The sequence below is a fragment of the Mycteria americana genome, chromosome 14, assembly GCF_035582795.1.
Source record: "Mycteria americana isolate JAX WOST 10 ecotype Jacksonville Zoo and Gardens chromosome 14, USCA_MyAme_1.0, whole genome shotgun sequence".
Taxonomy (NCBI): Eukaryota; Metazoa; Chordata; class Aves; order Ciconiiformes; family Ciconiidae; genus Mycteria; species Mycteria americana.
Genome location: NC_134378.1, coordinates 13,434,223 through 13,461,668, shown reverse-complemented (window position 1 = coordinate 13,461,668; position 27,446 = coordinate 13,434,223). Strand labels below are relative to the sequence as shown.

Below are 27,446 nucleotides of genomic sequence, written 5' to 3'. Positions count from 1 at the left end.
CAGAGAAATCACTTTGAATTTCACTTTGAATCTATGTTTTGGGTCTGTGTACAGAATACCCCTTTTTGTCTGATCCAGAATACAGTCAGAAATTATTTAGGGATCAAATCGCCTCTTTTGATCTCAGTCCTATTTGTCTGTGGTGTTAGACTTCAATAGGAGTTTCTAAGACAAAACAAAACTTTAAACACTTGTGGTTGAACTACGTTGCAAAAAGTTGTATTAAATACTTCAGGAAAAATATATGCTGTCTTTTTTTTACAAAATTATGTTATTACTATTTTGCTTTAAATCAGTAATATGTATTTGCACATCAGCCAAATAAAACTGCTGCACAAATATTTCGTATAAGACAACAGAGAGCAAGAGGGTCTGCTATCTGTAGCTCAGAAATATGTCCTACATACTAATACAATCTATTCTATATACTTAGATTTCAGAAGATTTCCTAAGAAAACTACCAGTGAGTCATAATTTACACTTCTCCTTTGTTGCCATGTATCAACTGGAAGGTTTCTTCTGACTATGATGTGCAGCTTCTAAGCTAATGTTTCTCATAATTTGCTTTTAAATTAAACAAAAAACTACCTTGCATTTTATAGTTCCTTAGCAACCTTTTAATCCTTTTTAACTTGCAATCCTGCATGTATATACTGTAAACTTTTCAGGCTCAGAACAATACCTTTAGTATTTTTCATTTAAGTTCTCTTAAAAAATGGGGATTAAAAACTTACAGCTGATCAAGAAGTAACAAATGTAGAGAATAACTCCTAGAATGTGCATGTCTGTGAGCTTGTCTGCATCACCACATGCAGAGCTGTCTCTTTACTATGGAACTGACTCCAGATTAACACTCCCAGCATCTCGGGAGCCTGAGCTCACTCAGCACCGCACTAACACTACTTCACAGCTTCTGGAGCAAGGCTGAAGAGGGTACATGCTTGTCTGTAGCTGATGTTGTGACCACAGAGGTCTCAAAAGAATATATTAGCCAATTTTGGGGTAACAGCTCTTCACAAATTAATTACTTTGTAGCCCTTATTTTACATTCCATTATACCTCTTATTTTGTCCTTTGGTTGTCTCTAACATCATACACACTTCTTTGTCATTTCTTCTGTTATCTCCTCTACTCTCTGAACTCTTCTGTTTTTCCTCAGTTTCCTTTCTATGTTCCTAATAACTGCTTTTATTATCAACACAGAGACCTTTACTTACAGTAGTGTTCTTTTAATCGAATTTTTTTCTCATGTTATGGAAACCACTCAGTCTATATATCTCAAACTCTTATTTCTTTTCATTCCAGCTGGTTCTGAATGCAGCTATTGCACTATATGGCTGCTATTATTGTCTAATATTTTAAAAAAAGTCTAATAGACTGGCTTTCATGATTTTCAGTTGTTGTCTGTTACTTAGGTCTCATGTTGATTTGACTTCCTTCAAACCCACCAATCATTTTTTCAAAATATTTATCCAGTAGAAGTTCCCTCCTGAACCTCACCACTATATGCATCTTTGGTGATACTTAACCAGTTTCCTTTTATTAGCTCTTTGTTGGCTTGTCCATGCAATCTGTCTGTCCTACAGGTACTTCGTGTATCTTTGATTTATCCTTCATTATTTCTGAGAGTAACCATTTCCTAAAGTTTATTTTCAGAGAGAAAAATGGCATGATTAAAAAATGAATTTTAAGGTAAAGATAAGGTAGAAAACTCTTTGACAGAAGTCCTCAAAGAAAATGGGAAAATCTGTTGATTTCTAAATTATTTCTGTATCTTTATATTAATATTGTCTTCAAATTAAAGAGAAAAGTCCATACTCATAGACTGTAGCATGAACTCAGCACTCACTGAGCAGCCTACTGTAATTTCAAAGTTTGCCTCACTCAGAGGAGGGGGTAGGACCCAATGACCTTGGGAAAGGACCTAGGTTCTTACCAACATAAATTAATCTATGACTTTATGAAAAAGACTGCTTTTATCCTTATTGAAAATACAGTCTTTAAAAACCAACTTCTTAGATCAGAAATGGATGTGATAGATTTCTATCCAGTCTGCACTGAGAGTAGAATGTAGAGTAATTGGTGTTCTTAGACTTCATTGATGGGAAATGATTTATTGTAAACAGAAATACTTGTAAATGAAATATATTTCTTATGAAGTAATTTTAAAAACACAAGGCTGTGTTGTCTCTGGAAATTATTATATTGAAATTGCCAGTAAATAATTTGGTCCACTCATCCCATCTACGTAAGTGTACTTAATTTTTCTAATTTTTTCTAATTTTTTTCTAATTTTTCTGAGCCTCTAATTTTTGTGGGTGTTTTGAGCCTGTGATCACTGTCATCTCCACTAGATGGACCTCATGAGATGTTAAACTTTTTGTTTTTACTGGTCTAGTTGAATTTTTTAATCTGTATATGAAACAGTATTTTTCTCTTAACTGTACAAGGTTTTAAAAAGTGCACTGCAAGGCCCAAATTCTTTTCTTACAGTGAGTGCCTGTTGGAAAAATAATACAACTGCTATTTTTAGTGAGGACTCATGATAAAATAGAAGTATGAAATTATACTGTCCACCTATCAGTCTTTACCCCATGCCATTAACTTCTAAAAATTTTGAGCAGGTACAATCAAATTTAACAAATGTAAAGATGTGAAACCTATTGCAAGGGAGTATTTACAAAGGCAAAGTTCAGCATAGGGAGAGGAGATTGCTCTTTTTTTTTTTTTTTTTATTTGATTGTAGATGGGAAAGCCCAGGGGTCATTCAAAGCAGACACCTAAATGAAGTGATAGGAATTGTGCACTGCAGGCCTGTTTCTTTTTTCCATTGGGAAGAAGTGGCACAAGGAGAACAGCCTCCCTAAGCTAAACAGGCCTTTAGCGGATGCCATCCTAAGTTCCACAATACATGGCCCAGTGAATGCAGTCTCTACACAGCTTGATAGATTTGCCCACCAGTAAGCTGACAGTAGTTAGCTGCTAGTGATCACGTGTGGCTCTGAAGTAGTCACAGCTTTCTGTCTCTTACCAGACCGAAGCAGAAAAAAGGCTGGGATGCTTGTGGTGGAAGGACAGCCGAGAACATGGGGAAGAAGTGAAGCATATAGCTGCTTAACTACAAGATGGCTAAGTCGCATTAGTAATACAGCTCATAGGCATTGTTTGAAATTTAAAAAGCTGCTCTAAGTTACCCTGAAAATATTTTTCTGTTTATTAGATTTTTCAACACCATTTTAATGTGTGTTATTTTTATTACCAGTGAAAGTATGCGTTGCTGCTAAACAGGAGTGCTGCTTTCATGGATTATTAGCCAAGTTTGTAGTTAACAGTGGGTTATCTACTGTTCTCAAACTAAAAATGGTTCTTCTGCTGAAGAAATTTTTCTCTCCTTTCTGTTTACCCTTTTTGTACATTACACCTGGACTATCATTATTTTGTTGTTTAGAATTAATAGTATTTTATTAATAATAAAATGATTTATAAGTATAATTAACAGTATGTTAAAAGGCTAGTTATAATGTTACATATTTCTGTGAAAAGCCAGTAAGTTATAAAATTGCAATAAATAGAAAAAAAAAAAACCAAACCACTTCGGATCAAGTAATTGGGTAATTCAAGTCTTCAGCTGATAGTCACATAAGTCAAACATTAAAAAGTTGTACAAAATTGTAGCTAGCTACAACGAAGCTAGCAAGCTTCATTGGTCCTGGGCACCACATCGGCTGTGATCCCTCAATTTCTTCTAGCATTGCCCTTACTGACATGTATTTTAAGTATTGCGCTGTTCTTACCTTCCATTCTTAAATGTTAGTTTATCCAAAGAATAGCACTGTGTTTATGTTATTTCATCCCCACACTGAGCAGCAGAAGAGAATTGAAAGTTAGTCCATCCACTGTTTGCATTGATTCTGTTCACCATCTTGCAGCAATTTAGTAGAAGTCTGTAAAACCAATTTTACATGCCATATTTTCTTTATTATTTTCATGCTTCATGGAGATCATCTCAACCAAGCTACAGGATCAAGAGCGCCTTTTTCAAGTTTTTAATGTTGAATGACTTCCTAAAAGGATAGCATTTAAGACTCTTGCAGAGAAATTTTTGTCTTGTGAGTGCATGTGCCATTTTGCTGCTGTCTCATCAGGCATGCTTTCCAGATATCAGTGTATTATTTTTTCCTAAGTTTTTCCTTTTAGTAGTATTTTGAATAGAATTCTCAGATACTTCTAGATGTCAAGCATTATTAGAATATCTGGCTTTACATTTTTCTCAACCAGTTTTACTTGCTTTGTTATTAGCATTTAGTAACTTTTTTCTTCTTACTGTCAAGAAAGCATTAAAATAACTTGTTTGTGAAACATCACAGTACATTGTTACATTTCTATCTATGGTTGTCCAATTTAGTGATTTTGAATGAGAATAACAGTGAACTTAATTGTCATTCTTTAGAGGGCCAGAACCTCAACTAGTGTAGAATGACAATCATGTTATGCTGGTCAGGATCTGGTCCAAAACATTGATATTCCACAAGATGGAAACCCTTAGTTAAGATTGTCCTTTTGAAGACTCTGTGTTCATAAAGAAGCGATATGATCTGGTGCATAATAATTGTAATCTCTTCCCTTCCCAACTGTCCCTGGGAAAAAAAGAGCTTTAGGAAACGTGTTCATTTCCTGCAATAAGTAGTCATTTAATTAAAGAACAAAAGTAACAGGAATCAAAAATGCTTGCAGCTGTGATTCTGTTAGACATTATATAAAAAAGAATGAAATTATAATACATTAAATTAGTTTTTAGAACATGAACTTAAATGTTTTACAAACTAATTGTGGTAAGTTCAAAATGTCTTGTCAACGTAATACTGAATGACAGTGTGTCATGTCCATTTATGTCAGAGGCCTTGGAATGGTAAAGCCTGTACATGCACAACATCTCCTTTTCCAAGATAGACTGCAAAACAGTTTAAAACAAGTGTTAAAGGAGAGTAGTAGGTTCTTTCAAGTAGCTTTACTTCGGCCTTTTTCAGCAGATTGTCCCACTCCACAGGCCATTGCTCTTCTGACTTTAGAGCGAAGTACATCTCTGGTGTTTCTTTCTGTATGTAAGTGCTGCAGAGACTTAATCTGCAGAGTCCTTCTTTCACATAAACATCAAGGTATCCTGGACTGAACTTTAGGGAAAGACTTATATATTCCCTGATGTGTGTTCAGCAGCAATATCAAAAAGTAAAGACAGATTCTTCTCAGAAGAAAATTTCTATGGCCTGTGAAATCTAGGAGAAATAAAAGACATTTTTCAAACAACTTTGAAACAAACAAACAAAAAAACAATTTAAAAAAATTGTGTTAGATTAGCAAAAAAAAATTTTTTTTAAAAGTATTCATTCTGTTTAAAGGTACAGTAACAGTATTGAAGAATGTTAGCAACTTTAAGACTTAATTTTCACCAACACCTTTACTGGCCATGACTGTAGTACAGTTACAATCCTCAGGGCCCAGTCTAACCAGTTTAGTTATTTGGGAGTGCAAGTGCAAATATAGGTGTGGGGTTGATTTTGTGTTTGGTTGTTTGTTTTTTTTTCTTTTAGGAATTAATCCACATTTTTTCAGTGGTAGAAATATTCTTTATTGTGCAGTGATCTTGTTATTTTGTAAGAGTTAAGCAATGCTGAGCTGATGCTTTGGAAAATACGAGAACATACTGTTGATTTAATATATGATAGTCTTAAGAGTCTGTCTGGAATAAATATACTCTTGCTCTGTAGGCTTGTTCTTTTGGCTGAGATACGTAATTAAAATCCCAATCATTTGTAATGCTTTAGCACTAATTGTAAATTGTAAGCCTGTTTACTCCTAATATCCTGAACAAATTTCAAAATATATCATTATAATCTACTTAAACTCCCGAGGTAGCTTCAATTAGAGAAGGTATATCTCACTTTCAGACTTAAAATGCAGCCATCCCATTTTTTTTTCCTATATTTCATTCTATCAGTGATGTCTTGCCATAAACATTGAGTCTGAGTCCCGTAATGCAAAAAAGGCCCCAATAATTGCATGAGCAGTCTAGAATTATATAAATATAGCATTTAGATCAATGTACATTGCATTTATGACTCCAGTGTATTTGCCTAGACCATCTTTTCATTGAATATCTGAAGCTCCATTAAGCCGGAATTCATTCCGAGTTCAGAAATAAGAACGGAAATGTGGACCCAGGTGCTGCTGAAGTGAGCCTTCCAGAATGCGAGACTGCACACAAACTTCCTTAGTACAGTGTTAGGCAACTTATTTTAGCAGCAAGCACACCTGAGAATGTGTGCTTTAGCAGCAAGCACACGCAGGAGAATACCAGACATGAGAAGAGTACACTGTGCTCCCAGCAACTCCTAAAATGGTGTTTTCAGAGCAATTGGACTTGCTCAAGAGACCTAATAGAAACTGTAGGAAATAGCTGATTGCTATTTCAATTAACAAGGTCTTTTTGCAAGTAACAATGACTGTGGAATCAGCCCCTCTTGGGTTTTTTTCCCCACGTAGAAAAGGGAAATTTTTTTCATGCATGTTTAAACATAGTACCTGTCAGTGCTGGCACATGAAGCAAGCACCAGATTGACTAGGTTCACACTGGCCCAACCACTCAGAGAGTGACAGGAGCCCAAACCAGTCGCCTCTCCTGACCTCTCTGCTGGACTGCCATGATGTGTGCTTTGGGGGCTTGCACTCCTTCCAATAGCAACTGGACTGACATTCAAGGGATACTGAAATCTACAGGCTGAATCCTTTAGAACAAATGCATTACTAATGGGCATTATGTATGTCTTGTTATGCTATATAGAATTTTAGATTTCTTAGCAGGGAAGTTGCAATGTTTGTGATAAGGTTGCACACTCAAGTACATTTAATTCAAAAACCTTTGCATAGTGAATTAAGTTGTTAGTCTACTTTTAGAAAAAAATATGATTTTTTATGTTATACCCTACATTTAATTTTTTGTCATAGCTTTTGAATCTTCACTGCAAGGAATGCAAGCTGAGTGATGTTCTGGTGAAGGTCTGGGGGCTTCTCAGTACATGCTAATCAAAGAAAAAAAAAATCAGAAAAGACAGGTTCTGAACAGGAAGAGAAATACTTCCATTTTCTTTTAAAATAAAGTTTTCTTTGCATATTCTTCACCCCCATCCCACATGTAAGAGCAAAATCTACAGATTCAGGACTCGGGCAGACTGTTTTTAGCAGGCAATGGAAATAAATAGCTGGAAAACTGACCTTGTCAAATGTTTGCTGGATGCATGTACCTCCATTTCATTACTTTTGTATTCATTTAGCTCTTTCCGAATTGCTGCCTAGGAATTGAAAATAGAAGGTGGTTAACAAATAATTTTGTATTTATAGGCATTGTAAAATACCAGACTTGCAGAGCAGAACTGGAGTTTTCTAAAGTAGAAATAATAGGTATTGGGCATAGCAAAACACAGCATGCCAGTAGAGATGCTGAATATTTAGGTTATATGGCTTTGTGATATGATACTTCTTATCGTTCCTTACTGATTGCTGACAGGATCACTTCTGATCCTCCTCTCAATTCTGAGAGGAGAATAGAACCACAGTACTTATTGTCTCACATTTAATAAGTTTCCAGGTAAAATTTATTAAAGATTAAGAGAAGTTGCCAAGAAATTGATCAGCTGGTCAGCTGACTTTTACGGCATTTCAATGTGTGTCATTTTTTTAATAAAAATCAGACTGTTTGCCTTATCAGAACTTGCAAATACCAGTCCAGACTGTGTTATCACCTGTATCCATAGGATTGCACAGTCATAAGTGAAGAAAAATGTTCTCTTCTGGTGCATAATGTAATGAAATTCAAGACTAAAAATGAGAGCATTCTTTTGTTTAAATGGCAACTGCACGTGAACTGGAACATACTGGTGCTTTCACAGATTCTTATATATTTGGTACTTCATAGCTTAACTACCTAAAATTAGGAGGCTTGTACCCATGTCCATGCTTTATATCAGAGATTTGGCTTATTAAAATAAAAATGAGGAAAAAGAATGTATTTGTCTACTCTGAAAGAGAAGTTTTTGAGTCACAAATGCAATGGCCAAACTCCTGACCCTGAATTCCTGATGTATGCCACCAGTACATGCAACTGAACACTGTCACTTTCTTTTTAGCTTATAAACCTGCCTAGTTAACAATATAAAACCAGTAAAAGCAGGAAAAGCCTAATTTTAATACATACCCAGGACATGCAAGGAAAATACAAAATCATTATTCCATTGATTAATATATAATAGCTTATTCACCATTTTAGTGAGCTCAGGAGAACAGCTACTGTAGTAGAAATACATTGTTCCTTTTCTACATGAGTCCTCTAAAACCATTTGTTCCACTTTTTACTGGAGAGACAGTGGAATGGAGAATGAAGTGTTTGATCCCCACATCTCGGAACAAAGCAATAAGTAACACTCCTGTATTTGCCGTTTTACCCAGCAATTATCTCAGCATCCCTACGTTCTGCTTGCTGCAGCCCTGCAACTTCAAAGCTTATTCAGCAACTCTTCTATCTGGAATCATGCTGAACTATTTTTCTTAGTACTCAAGCACCTAAATGTGAAAGTTAAAGTAGGATGTAAATCAGCTGTGTGGCAGGTATGTGATGGAACAAAAATGAGTGTTTGTTTATGCTCAGGAAAAGGTGGGATCAAGTGACTCCTTGAGCATTCATAGGAAACAGGAAAGGATTTCTGCATGTTTAGAAACATAGTGGAGGATTTTGCACATTTGGGACAAAACTTCCAGTCTGAGGATAAATGTTAATACTGCATTGGCTGGAAATATTTTTGAATTGCAGCTCTAAAGCATGAGGAAAGATTGTATCCAGCTTTTTTTTCTTCTATCAGTTGATAGGCTGGGTAGAAGCCTTTATAGTACTAAATAGGCATTTTTATAAATAGCATTTTTAACGATAGTATGCATTGGTCAGTGTGGTTTCAGCATAAAAAGTAATGATAACATTTACAGAGATTAAATGTCCCAGAGGTTAAATGTCTTTGCACAATCTGAGGTATCATTATAGACAAAGCAAGTAGAAAGCAGTAATATGTCACTTCAATTACGTCAGCACCTTATCTGCTGCTGATAGTCTTGTCCACGGTTTATCTGCTCGCCTGTCGTAGTCCTGTGCTTTTGCCACTTCCACATAATCACTGAATCGAATCAGGATTTTTCTGTCTCTTAGTTCATCAACTGTAGGTCTCTGGTTAAGCTGCATTAAATAGTTTTGTAAAATAAAACCAGTGTTAGTAACAAACGTGTCAATAAAATGTGCAACATTTTCTGCTTCCCATCTTAGCTTAGTGTGCATTTATGTACACGGGGAAAAAAACCCGAACCCTTGGAAATTCCAGGGAAATATTCAGTCCTTCAGAGGATTGTTAGGAGAGTAATAAGGGTTTAAATGGAGTTGTGGGCTACAGCACAGTGGCTTTATAATGGACAAAAGAGGAAAATATTTTATCTGGATACTGATCAAATGCATTTACAATATGTAAAGGAATCGTAATGAATTTATTATGATCTATGTACAAGTTATCATATGCTGTAGGGGTTTTCTACTACAGTCAGCGGCAGATTGCCTGTGTAAGGTTTTCAGGACCAGACCCATTGTAAGAATTTCAATTTGGCTTTAACAAGTTATCGGCATATTTGGCTTATAATTCCAGTAGGGATTCCTAGGAACAGAACAATAACAAGATCTAGTCCTGATTCTGAGAATACTTTAAATGCAAAGAGGAATTTATTGTGGGAGCACACCTGGTGCTCAGCAGGGAGTCAGCTCTGCTACTGATTGCTACAAAGAATGAAGTAGTCCTTTTCTAGCAATAGAGTTGCAAAATAAGCAGTGTGCAAGCAAATACCCATTTTCTGATTTAAGTTCATATGTAAATATTCTACAAAGTCTCATGTAACTGAGATGAGGTAGGTATTTTTATAATTCGTATTACTAGATACCACTATCTCAGACACTGCTGAGGAGGACGTATATTAAGGGAGGTTATGTGTGATAATGACCTCTATGACTGGTTGATGTTATATTAGTTTTGCTAAATTTCTAAAAATTAGTAGAAGGTATTGCAAGATTTTACCTTTCTTGTCAGTCTCTGTTTGATTTCCCTTCTTTCTTCCTGTTCTGTTTGATCATTTCGTTCTGCAGAGAACATAAAAAAAAGATGACTTTCCTCATGAGGAGGATCAGTAGTTTCCAAAGTTCCAGGCAACAAAAGTTAGAGCATAGAAAAATTAGTAGCTGGTTCTTAGTCGTATGTTTTGTTAGTTCAGTACCTCTCTCTGGTTCTCTGTTAGAACATATAGTTACCTCTCTGGAAGGACAAGGTGCTGGTGCCAATGTCAGCTTTTCCTGCGCTCTAAACTCCAGTTGCAAGGAGATTTAATAAAACAACAGCAGCCACACCAACTCTCCAATTGTATAAACTTTAGAAGGAAAATCAAAATAATCCATAGTTAATCATAATTTTTTATTCTCCACGTTGCAGGAGCCATTCATTGCTGTAGATGCTGAAAAGACTTATTGCAGCAGCTCCAGGGAAACTATGTTCTTTCCTGTATAAACTTTTTCTCAGGCTACATCTTTAGATGGTAACACTGCCACAATAGTTATCTTTGACTTGCATGCTTTTTTTCTCTGCTATTCAGGATATGCCACTGACATTAGAACCTCTTTATCCTCACGGGGTTTTCTTTTGTAGCGTTCCATTCTAACCTAAGCCAGCTTGCTTTTGTGTGTTGTGCCTATTAACATTCAAGCCGTGATAACTCCTACACACTGGGTCTAAAAATAGACTAGAGTGCTCTAACACTGTGTGAAATATATCCTTTGCCTTGGGAAACGAGTTAATGGCGTTTCTATTTCTAGTACTATCTGTTACTAAATTGAGGCGTGAGCCTATGACCTGAACAAAGCTGAAGACCTGGAGAAAAATGTTTAACCGTTCTGGGATTCTCTAGATACTACTGTGAAGTTTATTATACCGCTTGCACTAGGTATTTCCAGTGTTAAAGCACACACGTGATTTTTAATATGCCTCGAAAAAACACTAGCACTGCAGATGAGTTTCCAAAATGATATTTTTAGTAATGAAGTATTCTTTCCCCTTATTTTTAGGCTCATTAGATTACACTGAAATGCAATCATAAGTATCTATTTAAAATAACGTAGTAATGCATAGCTACAACTGGCTATAGTAGAAATGTAAATCAAATTAATCTAAAATGCTATAATGTGCTATATTACAATTCGGTGGCAAGGCACACACATTTAAAAGAGAATAGGACAGCTAAAATTAGTGCTCTGTCAGGGATGAGCAGCTATTTAAGTCTGGAATGTTTAAAAAGAGAACAGGCTTTAAAAAGTAGAGTGTATTTAAGATGTAGAGATACATGCAAGAAGTTACTAATATGCTTCATTCAGTTCTAATTCACCCCTTTTAGAGTAGACGTTCCTATCTATATATTTTTATTAAAAGAAGATAATTTTCTGTGGCATAGTGCCTTTTTAAGATATGACTATGATATGCACTGAGAGAATTCCTAAAGAAAAACCACAAATACACATTTCTGATCAAAAAATGCTTTTCCAAATATCCTAAACATGTATAGTGACACATTTCTATGAGACATTCACTCAGGTTCAGTGCTTATTCCCAGCTTCAAGAAATAAAAGAAATGGTTCTTTTAGAAAAAATAAAACAAGATTTGATAGGAAATGCTAGCAAGGGCATTATAAAACTCAGGCGTTATTACCGAGACAAACCAGCGAGGTTTTTCCCATCAACATCACTCGGCCTACACTTAGATCCATTCATTAGTGTGGGCTGGTTTTATAAATCTCAGTAGAGAGACGCTCCCAATTACGAAGTGGCATGTGCAGTACTGTAATTCATTTTGCTGCTCTGCGAGTTGTTCAGGGAACTCTTAGCTGTGCGTGACACTAAAACAATTCCTGGTGTTAAGAATGAACTGCGGATTGTACAGTGTGATTTAAGAGATGCTGCCTTCTTAAATATGAATGTCAGCTTTCTGTTGAAGACAGGAAGAACACATGTGAACAGCTGGGTCATGATTTTAGTTCATCTGCTTTTCATGCTTTGTGGTAAACCAGCAGTGTTTCTATAGTTAAAGTAAAGGACTTAGAAGATCAACAAAATTGTAAGAAAGTGTTGGCTTTAAGTTTGCTTTTAAGTATTACTTTTATCTCAGAAACATTTCCCCAAGGGAGATAAGTCACTTTTTTTAGTCTTCCCGAGATTTGTTTAAAGTAACATAGTAGTTGCGCTTAGGCACTTGCAATATGCTTCTCATTTTGACAGAGTTGTATGAATGTGAATTATTAGTCCTTAAAACAGCTTTGGGGGTAGCATTGCTTCCGTTAGCAGTATGTGTTATGAACATCAAAGATGTTAGGAACCTTATGACGCAACTGTACAAACTCTTACAACCTGGAGGAGGTTGTAGTGATTTCACTGAAAGGCGTTTATACTGCAACAGCTTTGCATGTCAGACCCAATCCAGATGTTTTTAAAGTCCATAACAAGGCTGTTGATATTCCTATGAATAAAAGGAAACTTCACTAATTTCCAAATTCACTCAAAACTGAGAAACTGAGACTAGAGTTGTTGCATCTGTCCGGCCTTTTAAGATTGCAACTGACCTTAGCTCTTTGCGAGATACCTAGCTTTTCATATAATGGAAGAGGTAAATAAAATAGAAGTGGTTCTGATCTCAGCTGAACCTGTATAAAGCCTGAGCAACTGAACTGAAGTCAATAAATTTGGTCTGTGCTGGGAGCTCTTTAAATGAGATACAAATCTAGACCAGTACGTCTAGCTGGCATTCAGGAAATATCTTTAATTCTGCTTTATCTTCTTTCTGCTTTATCTCTCTCTAAGCTCATTATATGAATGTATTCAAACTTCTTTATTATTAAAACTGGTCAGTTTAACCCAGATTAAGGATGTAACCAACACACTTCAAAAAGTAAACATAAAGGAACAGATTTTTTCAGTAGAGATCAGCTCTTCCTTAGTCAGGAAAAAACCCAGAGAAACAGATTTTCAGAGAACTTAGGTACTGACTCTTGAAAATCTGGCCCCACTTATTTCAGAATCTTGGGTTACTGCTTTTTCTTGTCTCTTGTGGTAGATGACAGGTGAAGCTAGGCCAAGTTCATCCATTCACATTTGCAAAGAATATACCCTTTTTCTCATTTAGCTATGCATGTGTTAGATACATCTAATTTTACCATGTGCGATGTATGCATTGGAACAGTACTGAAAATACCAATAAATATAAGTTGACTGTGGAATCCATTTGTGTTAAAACTGAACTGAAATCCCCAATAACTTCAATGGCATGAGCATAAAGTTTTTTTTATGAGCTACTAAGAAAGTTCTGAGACATTAAATTTTTAGTAACAAAATGTAGATAACTTTTTTCCTAGCAAATTACAATCACATTAATAATTAAATGTGAATTAAATAGCATAGGCAGCATTGCATGTATGTCATAAACTTATGTGGCTTTATGTTTTATGTTTGTTTAATGAGAAACAAACTATTGTTCACATCATTCTGTTTTTTGTCTTTCAACACTAAATAGACCATGAAAATAACAGAAGCAATATACTCTTCCTTCAAGCAGATGGCCGCCCCCTTTCTCCTGTCCGAGACCCATAATGGAGACAATTTCACAACACTCTCTCACCTTCCCCTAACTTAGAGGATTCCCAGCACTTGTAAGGAAAGGGATTATGGTCATCCCTTGTTTGATCCCCAGGTCAGAACACCAATCTTTAGGAAAAGAGTTGCAAGTTTCTGCCCTGTGTTTATTTGAGAGATGTTGGGAACATTCCCCTGTGGCAGCATCTATAACAGACCTGGAACTGTCCCTCTAATAACTCTAATAGCCAGAATGATCCTTCTTTAACTTGTCTTTGGGATGATCTCTAATGATATGAACAAATGTATTTGCTAGGAGAATCACACCTCTGCAAGGATGCTTTCTCCATTCCACTTTAGCCTTGGTGGTATTCAGTGTATGGTTTGCCATGACAGTCCATGTCTTGAAAAATGTCAGTCCAATTCTCATTGCACTGTGTGACACTAAGATTGTATTCCCCTCTTAGACATCCATAACAGTGTAATCAGGATGAAAATATTTTGAAAGCCTAAATTTGAACAAGTCATTCTTTTCTGTACTAAATTGCATGCCTTTATGAAGTTGTAAATTCTGATACCTGCAGTATTTGAAACCCAGGACATGTGAAAAATTAAAACTTTTAGGTACAGAAAATAATCCCAGTGAATGAATTTGTCTATTTAAAAATAATATGTTCTAGAAATGCAATCACTGGTTTCAACAAACACATATAAAATACTTTACAAAAAATACTCACGTTTAAGTATATTTCTTCTTTCTAGCTCCTCAACAGCAGGTCTTTGGCTGAGTCGCCTGCGGAAAAACACCAAAATCACATTTTGTACCATGCCTGTTCTTTGGAAAGTCTGCAGTGTTCTGAGTTCTGGTTGGTGTTTTCCTCAGGGAGGGGACTACAAAATCCCTCTCCAGGACTCAGGAAGAAAAAAAATACAAGAATCCTGGCACCAGAATGCTTTCTTATATTATTTTTCCCAAATGTCAGCAATGCAGGTAGAAGTTCTCCTCTAGTTTGCTCTGCTGTCAGTGAAACGCTTCCTCAGAACGTGCATCCTTTTCACCATACTTTCCAGACAGTCACTTGGAACCAGTGCTCTCCAACAGTTCAATTCACTCTTGAGGGGGTAATTAAGGTGGTTATCAAATGAGTTTCACAGTGATCTTCTGTGGTTATCACTGCCTCTACCTTTTAATCTCACGTAGCAGCGGGCTTCCTTTTTCCTAGTAACACCAGTGGTGCATCCTGACAAAATGCAGACTTGCCAGAAATAAAGCTTTCCTGTGGTTTCCCGACTACACATCTAACAGACCAATCCAGCAGCTCTCCTCCTGCCTGCTGAATAAAATTCGTGTGCTGCTCACAGCCTCATGCTGTCTGAACGGAGTGTCTTATGCAGTTTCACCTCCCCTTTTCAGTAGTGCTGCTTCAGGATTGAGTCTTCAAATCATATGATCAGTGCCATAGTGATTTTATTCTGCATACTAAATGAGACTTCCCCACGAGACACTGCTAATATCTGCACAGAATCTCAGGTAATTGAACCCCTCCCCTAGGCAGACACACACATATGCTGCATTTGCTAGCTTTCAAGTAATAATCCAGCAAGCAGATCGGAAAGAGTTTATGATGCTTTCTGGCCTGCGTTCTCGCAACGTTAAGGATTCTCATCATCTCCTCTCCAGCAGACGTTGCCAAGCCAGAGATGAAGTTACAGACACAAAGCAATACTCAGAGCAGGGACCACGCTGCAAACCACTGCTGCAGTAGTTATCCCTCTACTGTGTATAGGAAATAAAGGAATGACTTTAAAGTGCTGCTATAACAAGATCTACACTTTATCAAATATACAAGAGATGAAAAAATGTAACAGACTGTAAAAGAACCAGTAAAAGTACCTGATTCTAATTTCTCCTTGTTTTATAAGCCTTGCCAACTATATCTTCAAAATCAACTCTGTATTCATATGTTATCAGACCAACAGCCCGAAATATGAATGCAACTCCCTATCCTTTTTTAATTAATTTCCCTGAGATCACTGGGAAAGGTCTTATCTTTTGCAACAGGAAGGCATCACAACTGCTATACCAGATTCATACCAACAGAAAACTTAAGATGATGAGCTGTTGTGCTTAGAAACACCTACAGCCTAACTCTCGTTCCTCCTACCTAACATTTTGTCTCCTGGTCTCTGGATTTCTCTTTGGAGTAATGAGTCGGATACTCCGGCAGTGGAAGTTGCAATAATCCAAACTGAAACAGGAATGATGCTGAAATGCCCTTTAAAGGCTTTAAACATGTACTTTTAATTCCTGTTACCCTTGGACTCCTCCCTCCTCGCTCATTTCCCTGTATGTCTCAGAAATGATACAACTCTGGCTAGGTTTTGTTTGAAAGAGATTAATGTGCATTTTATAATATAAATCAGGGAAGAATGACTTACTCAGAGAGCTTATCTGCAAATGAAAGGTCCACCCGACCTGCTGCTCACATTCCTCTCTCTCAAGCCATTTTTAATTACAGCCCTTCCATGCGAGATTTATAGATTCTCCCAGGATCTGTACATTAGATTTCAGAGGCCCCTTTTAAACTGGGGGATTAAAAGCCTAACAGAAATGATTAAAGCAGTATGAGAATGCATATATATATGAATGCTCTGTATATTTTTTCTATATATAGTTATAATATGTATGATGGTTAATTATTTAAAACCCTGTTTCCTTTTTGGGTTTGATAAACACATGGTAGGTGCCCAGAGACAACAACATATTTCTGTGCACACCCTCAGCTTCACCCACAACAGAAGGAAAAGGTGCAGATATACACAGGCATATATACGCACGAGAAGGCATTGCATTTTTTTTCCCCGAGTTTTTCAGAGATATGGACCACACTTCCAAGCTTTTTGTCATAGTCACGAAACTAGATGTGGACTTTTCTTCAAGACAAAAATTCTAACAGGATTTCGGGAAGCTGGGGATAGAGTGAAAACACCAAATACAGCGAGAGTCACGATCAAACAACGAGAAGTGGCAACACTACTGACGTTGCTACCAAGGTGCAGGAACATTTTGTTTCTTCCTATTATTTTTTCTGTTCAGGAGAAGCCTCCCTCTGCCCAGAAACCCCTTTCGTTTGCTTTCTCCGCTGTGAGAGCTGTGCTGCATGGTGGCTGGGCTCCGGGCGAAGGGGAAACGGCACGAGTCAGTGAGGGTGAAGGACTCCCTATGCCTCCACCAAGGGCTGCTGATGGTAACGAGGGGAAGCAGCTGCAGGCACGGCCCAGGCGGGCGGGCAAGGGCGGGGGGGCACACGTCTCTGCTGAGCTGTGCTGGAGTAAATCAGGACGTGAGAGGCCCTTTCTGCAGGAGGGTCTTTTCTACGTCTGGAGAGGAGCGTGCCTGCTCGCAGAGCGCACTGCCTTGCCTTATCGTCTATTGTAGCAAGAAACTAGTTGCTGCTGCTACGGGTATTTATTGTGTGAGCAGAGCCCGTCCTGCCCAAGTTGCTCAGCTGCTTTTGGGGGGCAGAGGAGGGTGCTTCATCCCCCCACGGGGCTCTAAGCAGCCCCAGCCATACTTTGTTTCCTCAGAAGCGGACTGGCAGTCCCCCTTGATACTGCCGACTTCCCTCAAAACTCACCTGCAGATCGGCTCGGAGCGAGATGAGGACAAACACATTTCTGAGGGTTCCTGTCAGGTCAGCGGCTCAGCGTAGCGCAGGGGAAGCTGCAGGTTACCCCTGTCAAAAATGCATGTCCCTCTTGAAGGGAGCTTTTAAGTAAGAAAGTGTTTCAGATGAGTTTGTGCCTCTGCTTGGGTGAGCTGTCCTCTGGGCATCATGGGGCTTCGTGTGCTCTCCTCAGCAACAAGTGCTTTATTTTGGATATTTATTTAATATTTTTCTCTGAAGCTGTTAAAATATGAAATCTTGCCTCTGACAGAAGCAGAAAACACCCCTTGCATATTGAGCTCGGTGTGTTTCCTCAGAGGGCAGCCATCCAGCCCTGCCAAAAGGCAGCGCCATGGCCTCGGCAACACCACCCCGCCTGAGGGAAACCGGGCCTGGGGAAATGGCAGCCAGCTCTCCTCACACCGTTGTTGGGGAGTGCAGGCCAGGAAGCAGGGACTGAGAGACTAAGGCTCTAGAGAGGGGATGCTCAAATCTCCTTTTAAAGGAGTTTAAAGGAAACAAACTCCGTCTGAATAACGGTTATCAGCAGACTGCATCGCAGCAGGGGAGCTGGTGTGTGATCCTGGAGGATGAAGAAGGCACCTGCCATGAAGGAGCCTTTGTGAAGGCTAAAAACAACCCTCAGTGAACTGTGGGTGATCTCCACAAGCTTTGCACAGAGAGGATTTTGTATTACAGAGCCACAGGCCATTTTGAAGCAAAGTAGAGTCCTGGCTCGTTTTGTGTGGGTTCAGCAAAGTACCTGCACCTGAGTGTGAGTGATTGCAGGGGTCTACCCTGGGGCCAGCCTGCGTCCAGTCTGGGTGCCATGTTGCTCTGCAGCTCTGGTTGTAGGAGCCATTTGAAGGTCTGAGGTGGGTGTGAGACTCCAGCACCGCTGTGATGTGGATATGTGAGTCCTGTGCTTTCTGTTTCTGTTGTTTTTTTCACCTGGGGACTCATAGCCCCACATGGGACTCACCTCGGTGAGGTGACTGTAAACTCCCCTGGGAGCACTTGGTGTAGTGTACCACTTCTGTTGTGTTGCAGTAATGGTTCCTTTTCAGTTGACTTAAATTTACATGTCTATTTCTTGCTTTTGGGAAAAGCATCCAATTAATGCTGTTGTGTTCTTGGGCGATATTAAAATCTAGGTTTGTGTATTTTTGCACTGTCTGCTGAAGGCAGGAGTGCTCCCTCTGAGCACCTCTGCAGGGCCAGCCATTTTTGGAAGGGTCTTGAAACTTTCTTAAAACTCTCAAGTAACTTCCAGGCAAGTCCTATTTCTGTCCAGATCCCCCATGGTGTAAATGCAAGGAATGTCATTGATATTGCCACGGTCTGAAGAGTATGCACTCCAGGAATTTGCTTCCCCATTAGCTTAAACCAAGGAATGCCAAGAGCAGAAGCAAGCTGAGCTGAACCCACAGCACCTCAGTCAAGGCAACTGCAGCTGCCTCAGGGAAACCAAGCAGAACTGGAGGCACCAATGTTGCTTTCCTGTAAATGATGTTTGGATACTGTTCAGACAGAATTTGCTGTACATGTGTCAGTGATGCTCCAAGTTTGAACAGAGACCAAAAGCTGAATATTTTATCATAATGCTAAAGCAGTCACCATAAGGTGGGGGGGGGGGGGTGTGACACACAGAGACACAACACTACATGAACAGCTGTTTCTTAAGTTCAGAAAAACCAAAAAATTTACATGTTATTGTTGTTCTGTGCAAAGCGAGCATAATCCTTCAAGCACCAGGTGTTCTTCAGCTGTTTGAAGTCTGTGGAGTGTTCTGGGCTTATTTTCAGACTGCCTTTAGAATGTTTTCTCCAGTAATTTGGGCTCAGAAAGATAACTGGATAAGTTTGTATATTTCCATCTCTCAGAAGCCAAAGACTTTGCCTGCTCCCATGTCCTCTGCAGTATTATTCCTGAGGGTGAGAGGAGCAGGTCAGTGCAGGTTAGCTCAGTCGCCTGTGGTTCTCCCCGAGTACACCCTGCAGGTACACCCATGTGCGCTCATGGTCACAAAGTACGACAGGTGCTGAGAGTCTGCACGTGGCCTCAAGATATTTGTTTTCTCCATGCAATGTGCACATGGGAATCCTGTGACGTCCATGAGTGCCCCATGCTGGCTGAGAGGGGCAATAAATCTATGCGTGTCTGGCTGTTTCCCTTAGTACATGTGCGGTGTGTAACTGTAGCAAAACAGGCTGCCCAGGGAGATAATGAGTACTGCCCCTACCAGCCCGATGGGTGGGGAAGTCTCTGTTGGCTGGTCTGGTGGAGCCCCTCCGCCACAAGAGTCCAGTTTGAGGTCCTTCTAACATGTTTGACCTATGCACAAGTGCAGATGCTACAGTCAGCTTCAAGGGGAAAACCAGTAATTGCTTGTCCCTGTGGAGCAAGGTCACATGTTCATGAGCCCAGCAACTCTCACATGTGCCTGTGACTGCTGATCAGTAGATCAATATTTACTTCACATGGTCAGATTGTTTCCTTCACATTCCAGAGAATTAATGTCTTGGGACCAGCATTACGCCAAGGTTGATGGTATCGGACTGTTACAGGTGACTCTGAATCCTCAGCAGTGTGAGGATTTGCATGTCTCTAGGATCCCAGGGTCTGCTATCAGATGAGCAATGCATCAATATGTCTTACAAGCAGGATACGCTGCCAAGTTCTCTGTCCTCATAGTTCACCTTAGCAGTGTCTGCTTTGTCTGTTGTGGGAACTGCATCTCAGCAAAGAAGCCACAGCAAGCTGTGGGCTTACAGGCATGGGCACTGAATAGCTGATGAGAGACAGATTTGGAACAGGTACCACCCACCTGTATGTGAATGGGCCTATGCTGGCTTCCCACACCTCAGACAGTCCTTACTTTCGAGCTCCTCTTACTAGTCTGCAGTCTCACCTGCTTGGCAGACCGTAGCAAGTGTTCAGCAGAATCCAGTGCAAAAAAGCTTGTGTTCTGGGTTCGTGGGGTTTCTTATTTGTCCCCAAAGTGTGTTCCTTTGTTTTGCAAATATATTTTGGCATAGAGTCTGTTGCACAGTATCTGTATGTATGATTGTAATGAAACTGGATTTCTTTTGGATTTGCAGCTGAAGCCAAAAGACATACTTTGGAATCCTTTTTCTGCTCTTCCTTAGTTAGATCCATGTGATTCTGATAATCTTCTACAAAGGGAGGGGCAGACTGGGTAGACTTGGACATGTGCATGTGCCTGTGGACTCTGGACTGACAAGTGAGTAATCAATCCAGCCTGCAGTAGGTGAGCTGTAGCCAGCAGCAATTGCATTGATTGTCTCTTGTGACAAGTAGTTTTGCAGATAGAGTTGGGGTGGGGGGTGGGGGGGGGGGGAGGATCCCTCTCACAGGAGAGCTCCAGCCTAAGCAAAGGGAGGAGAGATGGGAGTGCCCTGTGCTCGCTCCTCATAAAGCAGCTTGTGTCAGGAGCCCCTTAAATTGGCATCTCTATTACCAGAACATCATGTTCAATTCAACAAGAAGTTTATTTTCATGCTTCCTATAAGTAGCTGTGAAGAGGATGTGTGCCAGGGCTTTGAGTCACCCACACACTGCATTGTGGCAGTGCAGTACGGTTTGCAATGTACAATTATGGGTAGTAGTAAATCCTTGGTAGGAGGGACTTGCCTTTTACAGTCTGTACAGGATTAGAAGGCAGACACTGAGACACAAACTTGTTTTTACCCCAAGGTAATTCTGGAGCATGTAAAACGTGGTAGCTGAGTTGACGTGCCAGCGTTTCCCATAAAACAGTAATAGTAGTTGCTGCAATTCTCTGATAGTAGGAGGCTAAAGAGCAGTATGAAAAGGGTGAGTTGGTATGGTAGATTCTGCGAGTTGCATGCAAAAACTTTACTGCTTTAAAGTTGACCAATATTTGTGTCTCTGTTCCTTCATAAACTATTTTTTGCATCCAAATAAGAAACCTGCCTTTGGGTGTCCAGTAGAAGATACTGGATAAATGCAGAGGCCCTCTATGTTGCCTTAATTACATATCTTATTAATTTGTTTGGCCTTTAGTTCTGTCTGGATTTTCAAGGCTGCAAATAGGAAAGAGTTCAGTTAATTACATTGTCACTCATCTCCCGGGCAATTAAAGTTGTCCATCATTATATTTTCTATGATAGAAGCCCTGCAATGAGGAGTTCAGGTTTCAGTTGGAATAAAAACTACATACTTGCCCAGCATGACCCTTGTATCATAACCCACTGTCCCTGAACGACCTACATCCTTGTGACAGGTTTGTTATTGCACAGTGTTACTTAGTGATAGGCACTGTGTGGGCTGGAATACACCAACAGAGCCAGTGTCTAATTATGTGAGAGGATTCAGATGGAGAAGGCTTTATGGTAATCACTGTTATCACCACCTGTGAAAGCCCTGCTGCATTTGACCTTCGGTTTCATAGTTTTCTCAGTGTGTGAGGAAGAAAGGCCAGACACAGCTGGAGAGCAGAGCCTGTCTCTCAGTTCAAAGGCCTGCTGCAAAGTTCAGTGAAGATGCTGAGTTTCCTTCCATCATCTTCAGGAGGCTTTTGCTTTCGTACCTCTCTCAACATGCAGTTAAGGACTCTTGGACGATGTTGTGGCATGCTCCAGGACTGACATAACATAAGCGGTTTTGTTTTCAGTTGAGCTATTAGTTAATATACAAGAACTAACATGCCTACATTAGGGTGTAAATGTAATAGCTGCTTATTTCAGAACAGGAGCTTTCTCCTCTCTCTTCCATCTGCTTCCCCACTCTGTGGTTTAAAAGAGCTGCTAGATAGTGGATCTGTCCTGTTTGTAATAGAATTACAATATTTAGTCATTAGGGTGACAAAAGTACAACTGATTATTCAGCCAAAGACATGATCTATGTTCGTAGTTTGATGAGTGTTCCTTTTGGTAGCAATGTCAGTGTGAGCAGCACTACCGCTTGCTCTTGCTTCTGCTTTTGCCTTGCAGCTGGGCAAGGAACTGGTTTGGGGAATACATTCAAGCTAAAAATAGCTCAGCAAGAAAAACTGCTGAAGGAACACACTCTTCAAATAACAGTGCAAGTGGTGCAGGCTCCCAGTGCAACTCCTCTGCTGAAGACTGATGAGGGCTCAAGGCTGTGTATTAAAATGTATGTTGAAGGGTCTTCCAACTGAGACCACATGCTGGTTATGATTTAGGTCACACTGTGCAGGTCACTGAAAATGGTGAATAATGTTTCATTGCAAAGCAATAGATTCCCCCACGCCCCCTGAAGGAGGAGTAAAACTCTGGAACCCTGTGTTCCCACAGAAAAAAAAAAAGTGATGTTGCATATCTCAGATTTAGGCAAATTGAGAACATTGTGGGTTTGATGCTTCAGGACAAGCAAACAAAAGGAATTATATAAATCCCAGGGTTTTAGTTCTATCCCATTACATATGTATTACCATTATATTATTTTAAATAAAGACATCTACCACTGCTGAAGTAATACTAAAATCAACTCTGATAGCAACTGCTTGAGCAACAGCAGGGAGTCTGCAAGTCAATTGCTCGTAGACCAGAAGTAAATCTTAGCCCAGTGGTGGGCACTGCCATTTTACTGAGGCTTTCCAAAACTCCTAGTGGAACAGCCGCATACTCCTGGGTGCTTACTGGGTAATGATATGTACAAAAAGAAAAAAGAAGAAAAAAAAAAAAAAAGGAGAAAAGAAGTTAGGTTTTAACTTCACTGTATAAATGATGCCTAATGCAGTGCTTGTTCTTGATCTCTTCTAGGGAGACTGAGGCTGGGTTGCCAGCCACCCTTGAGCCTTGTAATACATGAAGTTTCTGTAGGCTCTTGACTTCCTGGGCAGCCAGGAATGCAATTTCAGCCACCACAGTCAGAGGGAACAGGGACAGGAGGACAGAAAGACATGTCAGTTTGGACTGTAACACTAGCTATGTTTCAAAGTCCATCAAATAGAGATACTGTACATGGATGGAAGTGTCCCAAAATGTCCTGAATTCAGCTAGGATGCTCACTGTTGCACAGCTAGTGTTAAGATCCTGCAATACTGTCCACTTAACCTATAAACAGGTGCCCCTGCCAACAGATGCCACTGCAATGTACAACTGTGGGATTTGGGTCACTGGAAGAAACCACAGCTGGATTTGCAGAGAGCAGACAAAGAAATATTGGTATGCATAGCTTGTCAGCCTGCCTCTGCTGACTATATATAAATTCTCCTCCACCCCCTGATTTAATGCAAAATGATTTGAGAATGGCCGTTCTTGCCATGGATACAAGCTGCTGAGAATTTCCCCATGCAATATGAGCTCTGGAGAATATACTTCTCTGTTCCCTGTAACCTGTATTTGTATCTAAAGGACACTTTGGCAATCTGCGGAGTCTGTGAAGTGACAAATAAACATCTGCAGCCATGTTTGCCATTGCAAGGTGTTGCATAAAGCAACAGTGAAGATTTACCCCAGAGCTGGTGGTATCAAGGTGTGCGAGCCTCCTAACCCAGCAGCTTCGAACCCCAACGGGAGAGGCCAGGGCATTGCACCTTCCAAACTGGTTGTAACGTTGGGCTTTACACCAAGGGATAGCTTTCTTAAATGCTGAAGTAAATCACGGAAAATGCAGCACTCTCTTGGCTTTGTGTAATCCCCAAAGAAAAAACTAAATTATAGTGATTCCTAAAGTTGCAAATGCTTCTGGGATAGACAGTCCCTGCTGGGACCATATGTATGGCTGTGCACCTGCTCTCCAATTGCAGGGATCTCTCTGGGAACACTCTCCCTGGCAACGCAAGTACTTTCTAGTTCTCTCCTGTCACTCACCCACACAGCATCTCCAAAAGGATGGGATATCCCTGCCTTCAGATAGCATATCACCATCTGTTGTACTATTTTCTGGTTTTCTCATGCACGCTATTGTTAGACCAGCATTTTTCAGCACAGAGCTAGACCAACAGCTTGCCCGCACACTGTCATTAACCAAGACTGGCCAGGGCCACACAGCCTTTGCCCTGAATCCACAGCATGCTCTGAATCCTGCTTCTTTACTGCATTCCCATTTATTTTATTTTAATCTTTTGCTTTTTTCAAAATTTCTCTTGAGGTTATTGGTTGACTTTCAATGCAAAGAGTGTTCCCGCTATCAGCATGCAGAGTGAAATGAGAAATTCCATTGACAACTCAAAGATGTGGCCCAAGCACTCTGTAGGAGTGTGAGTCCCCTGGTCACGACGACAGGAATAATCATCTATTTTTGTAGTTGTTTCACCAGCAGATCTCATAGTGCCCTGCAAAGCTGGTCTATATGGTTATCTCTATTGTACAGAAATAGGTAAATGTGGCAAAGTGTCTTGTCTGGAAAACCAGACTTGCAGACCCTCCAGGGATTTATTCACTTCCCACTGCAAATGGTATTTTAGTGATTCTGTTTTTCTTTGTTTTTAAATTGGGCTGTGTGAGGACTATGACTTGTCACTTGATGCCACAAAGCGTGTCACTGAGCATTACAGACAGACTAACTTACATGAAAATGCAGAGAGGATTTGAATTTAAAAATATCATCCTCATATTCTGTCTGCTCTTCACCAAAGCTTTTTGGGACCCTCCTTAGTTCCGTTTAGGATCCTTATTTATGGTGGTATAAATCCAAATAGAGGTTGCTGGCAAATTTCAGTCAGGACAGAAAATTCTGAGCTTTTGAAATCTGGGTTCCTCAATTGAATAAAATGTAAGAATTTAATTATGTAACATTTCCTATTGACCTGAGTATTTAGTTTTGACATTACTGCTATGATTTGTTGTGGTACAACATACACTGTCCTTTAATGTCAAAGTGCAAGGCTGCGACAGAAAACCTCTGTGAGGTCTCCGTGTTCTTGGGAAAGGATTCAATTTTACCACATCTCTGTCTCCTTGGAGTTGCTTTCTGTCTGCTGTCTGGCTGCTAGGATAGGGGGAAGATAAGCAGAGCAATGTAAGGTGGCAGTGACTTCATCAAACCTAGATCAGGCCTTGTCTCTCTGCAAATGACCTCCATTATACACTGGTTTTCTAGGCTTTTGTAGCATGGGGTTTTTTTCATTGCAGCTGATGCACAGCAAATAACAGGTAATGCTGCATTTGGGCGCTGGGCCTCTAGTCCACCAGGAAGTCCCTGCTAGCCCTGAACTTCCTGCTCCAATCACCCTTGTAGACCTAAGCTTGGCATTTCCACACGCCTATTATTCTCTGTTATCCTTTTCCTTTATGTTGTAAACAAGCTGCAAAAAGATTTCTTTAAACTTAATTGCATGATGCCTATAAATATAACTTTCCTTACCACATTAGTACTGCTTTGTTTGACCTTTTCTTGAGAAGGAGGATTTTTCCCCTGTTGGGTGGTATTTGGAAGTACTGTAGCCACTCCCTGTGATAATTATCATAATAAGGCTGCAGTGTAGCCTGGCCAGAATATGGCTTTTGCGGACACCCTCAAATTAGCCTGATCTCTTTGCAATAGACCAGCTGCTATCTGGAGAGACTGTTGTGAGATCCTGGCTTTTTATTTTTTTTAACATGATTTCTGAAAAACTAATGAAGTATTAATTCATTCAGAATTTAATTTGCGTAATGAATATGATCATCTCAAGCAAATGACAATGGCTGTTCATCTGTGAGCTGTGTAGTCTTGATTTTGAGGGCTTTTTTTCAATAGTGAGGCACTCGTTTTTATTCTGGTGTTTGTCTCTTGGCGAGTAGTATTTTGTATATTTTTAATAAAAGAAAATGACTGTCACATCTTTGTACAACAATGGACTAACTAGATTGAAGTAGCCTGTTTCTAATGCAATATAAGACTCAGATTTTACCAACATGCTGGTTCTTCAAGCAAGTGTGTTTCCTAGTTGCCTTGATACAGTCCTCTGCATAAGTGGACTTTCAACAGAAGGAGGTCCTCAACCTCCAAAGGTGTTTTCTGTTTCTTTTTCATTTCACTGGATAAATACTTGAGCATGGATTGATAAATCTGGGAGTCCTTTTTTGCCTTTTGGTGTGTTACATGAGACAGCTAAAGAAAAAGATAGAAAATGAGAGTGTTTTCCTGGGAAAACAACACTCTCCAGGGTTTGGACAGGTCAAAGAAGTGTGCTGGCCACTTGGATGAGTTAATTATCCTGAAAAATAGATACTGAAGGAAACTTGCAGTGCTCTGTTTGACCCAAGTAGCTCCCAAGCTACACAAATAAACAGGAAAACCCCCACAAGACCCGATTATACAGCTGCAGCTTGCCAGGTAAGCACAGGCAATGGAATAAAAAAGATTTAGCTAGAACTACATTTTAATAATTGATACAACTGTACAATATTTATTAAGCAGTGTTTGATTACAAACAATGACTTTCTGTTCTGACCTGTTTTCTCTCCTTCCCCGCCTCCCTATTTTCTAAATATTTATTTCCTTCATTTTTCACCCCCCTCACCTTCTCTAAGGTTATTTCAAAAGGTAGAAAATGAGCTAGACTGACCCAGTTTTTCTATATGAAAGCAGCAAGCTCAAGCCTCTGATTCCTGGGAGGAATTAAGATCTTGAATGAACCAGGCTACAGAAGTTGTGCTCAGAGCCGCAGGAGGAGGAAACTGTAGTAACTCTAACAGTATTTGGAGGGCCAGCAACTGCACTGTATTAATTGCCATTTCACATGTGGTGAGCCAGTTCTTGGAAGAGAGTCCAAAAAAACATGCTCGAGTTCTTCACACAAAGGTGCAGATGACTCATCTGACCCATAAATCAGTGATAACATACTGCTGGGGTACTAGCCATATGCCCTCCAGGTATGGTGTGTGCAAATGTGACACCACACAGTAAGAAAGCTTACTGTGCCACACTACAAATTCTGTGGAAGTGAATTCTATCCGCTTTGTTATTCTGCAGGCAATTCACAGCAACAATTACGGTGAAACTCATCTATATCCAGTCTGCATATAAAGTTGGCTAGGTTTAAAACTGGGGGGGGAGAACCAACACAAAACCAAAACTACCCCTCTTTCTCTTTTGTTCT

General features: G+C 39.7%; 2 protein-coding genes across 2 annotated transcripts in view; one reads left to right on the top strand and one right to left on the bottom strand.

Moving 5' to 3' along the window:
* SYCP2 (synaptonemal complex protein 2) overlaps positions 1-3,392 on the top strand; it is a 32,786-nt gene extending 29,394 nt beyond the window's left edge. Inside the window, exons 46-47 of the mRNA XM_075517401.1 lie at positions 434-463; positions 3,035-3,392. The gene's annotated coding sequence lies outside the window, so the exon portion shown is untranslated. The remainder of the gene's footprint in view (positions 1-433; positions 464-3,034) is intronic.
* A 2,432-nt stretch (positions 3,393-5,824) lies between these two features.
* Positions 5,825-27,446, bottom strand: part of PHACTR3 (phosphatase and actin regulator 3) — a 114,176-nt gene continuing 92,554 nt past the window's right edge. Inside the window, exons 9-13 of the mRNA XM_075516951.1 lie at positions 14,480-14,535; positions 10,155-10,216; positions 9,134-9,274; positions 7,270-7,346; positions 5,825-5,861 (exon numbers count right to left, since the gene is read on the bottom strand). Of these exons, the coding sequence (XP_075373066.1) occupies positions 5,825-5,861; positions 7,270-7,346; positions 9,134-9,274; positions 10,155-10,216; positions 14,480-14,535 (373 nt within the window). The remainder of the gene's footprint in view (positions 5,862-7,269; positions 7,347-9,133; positions 9,275-10,154; positions 10,217-14,479; positions 14,536-27,446) is intronic.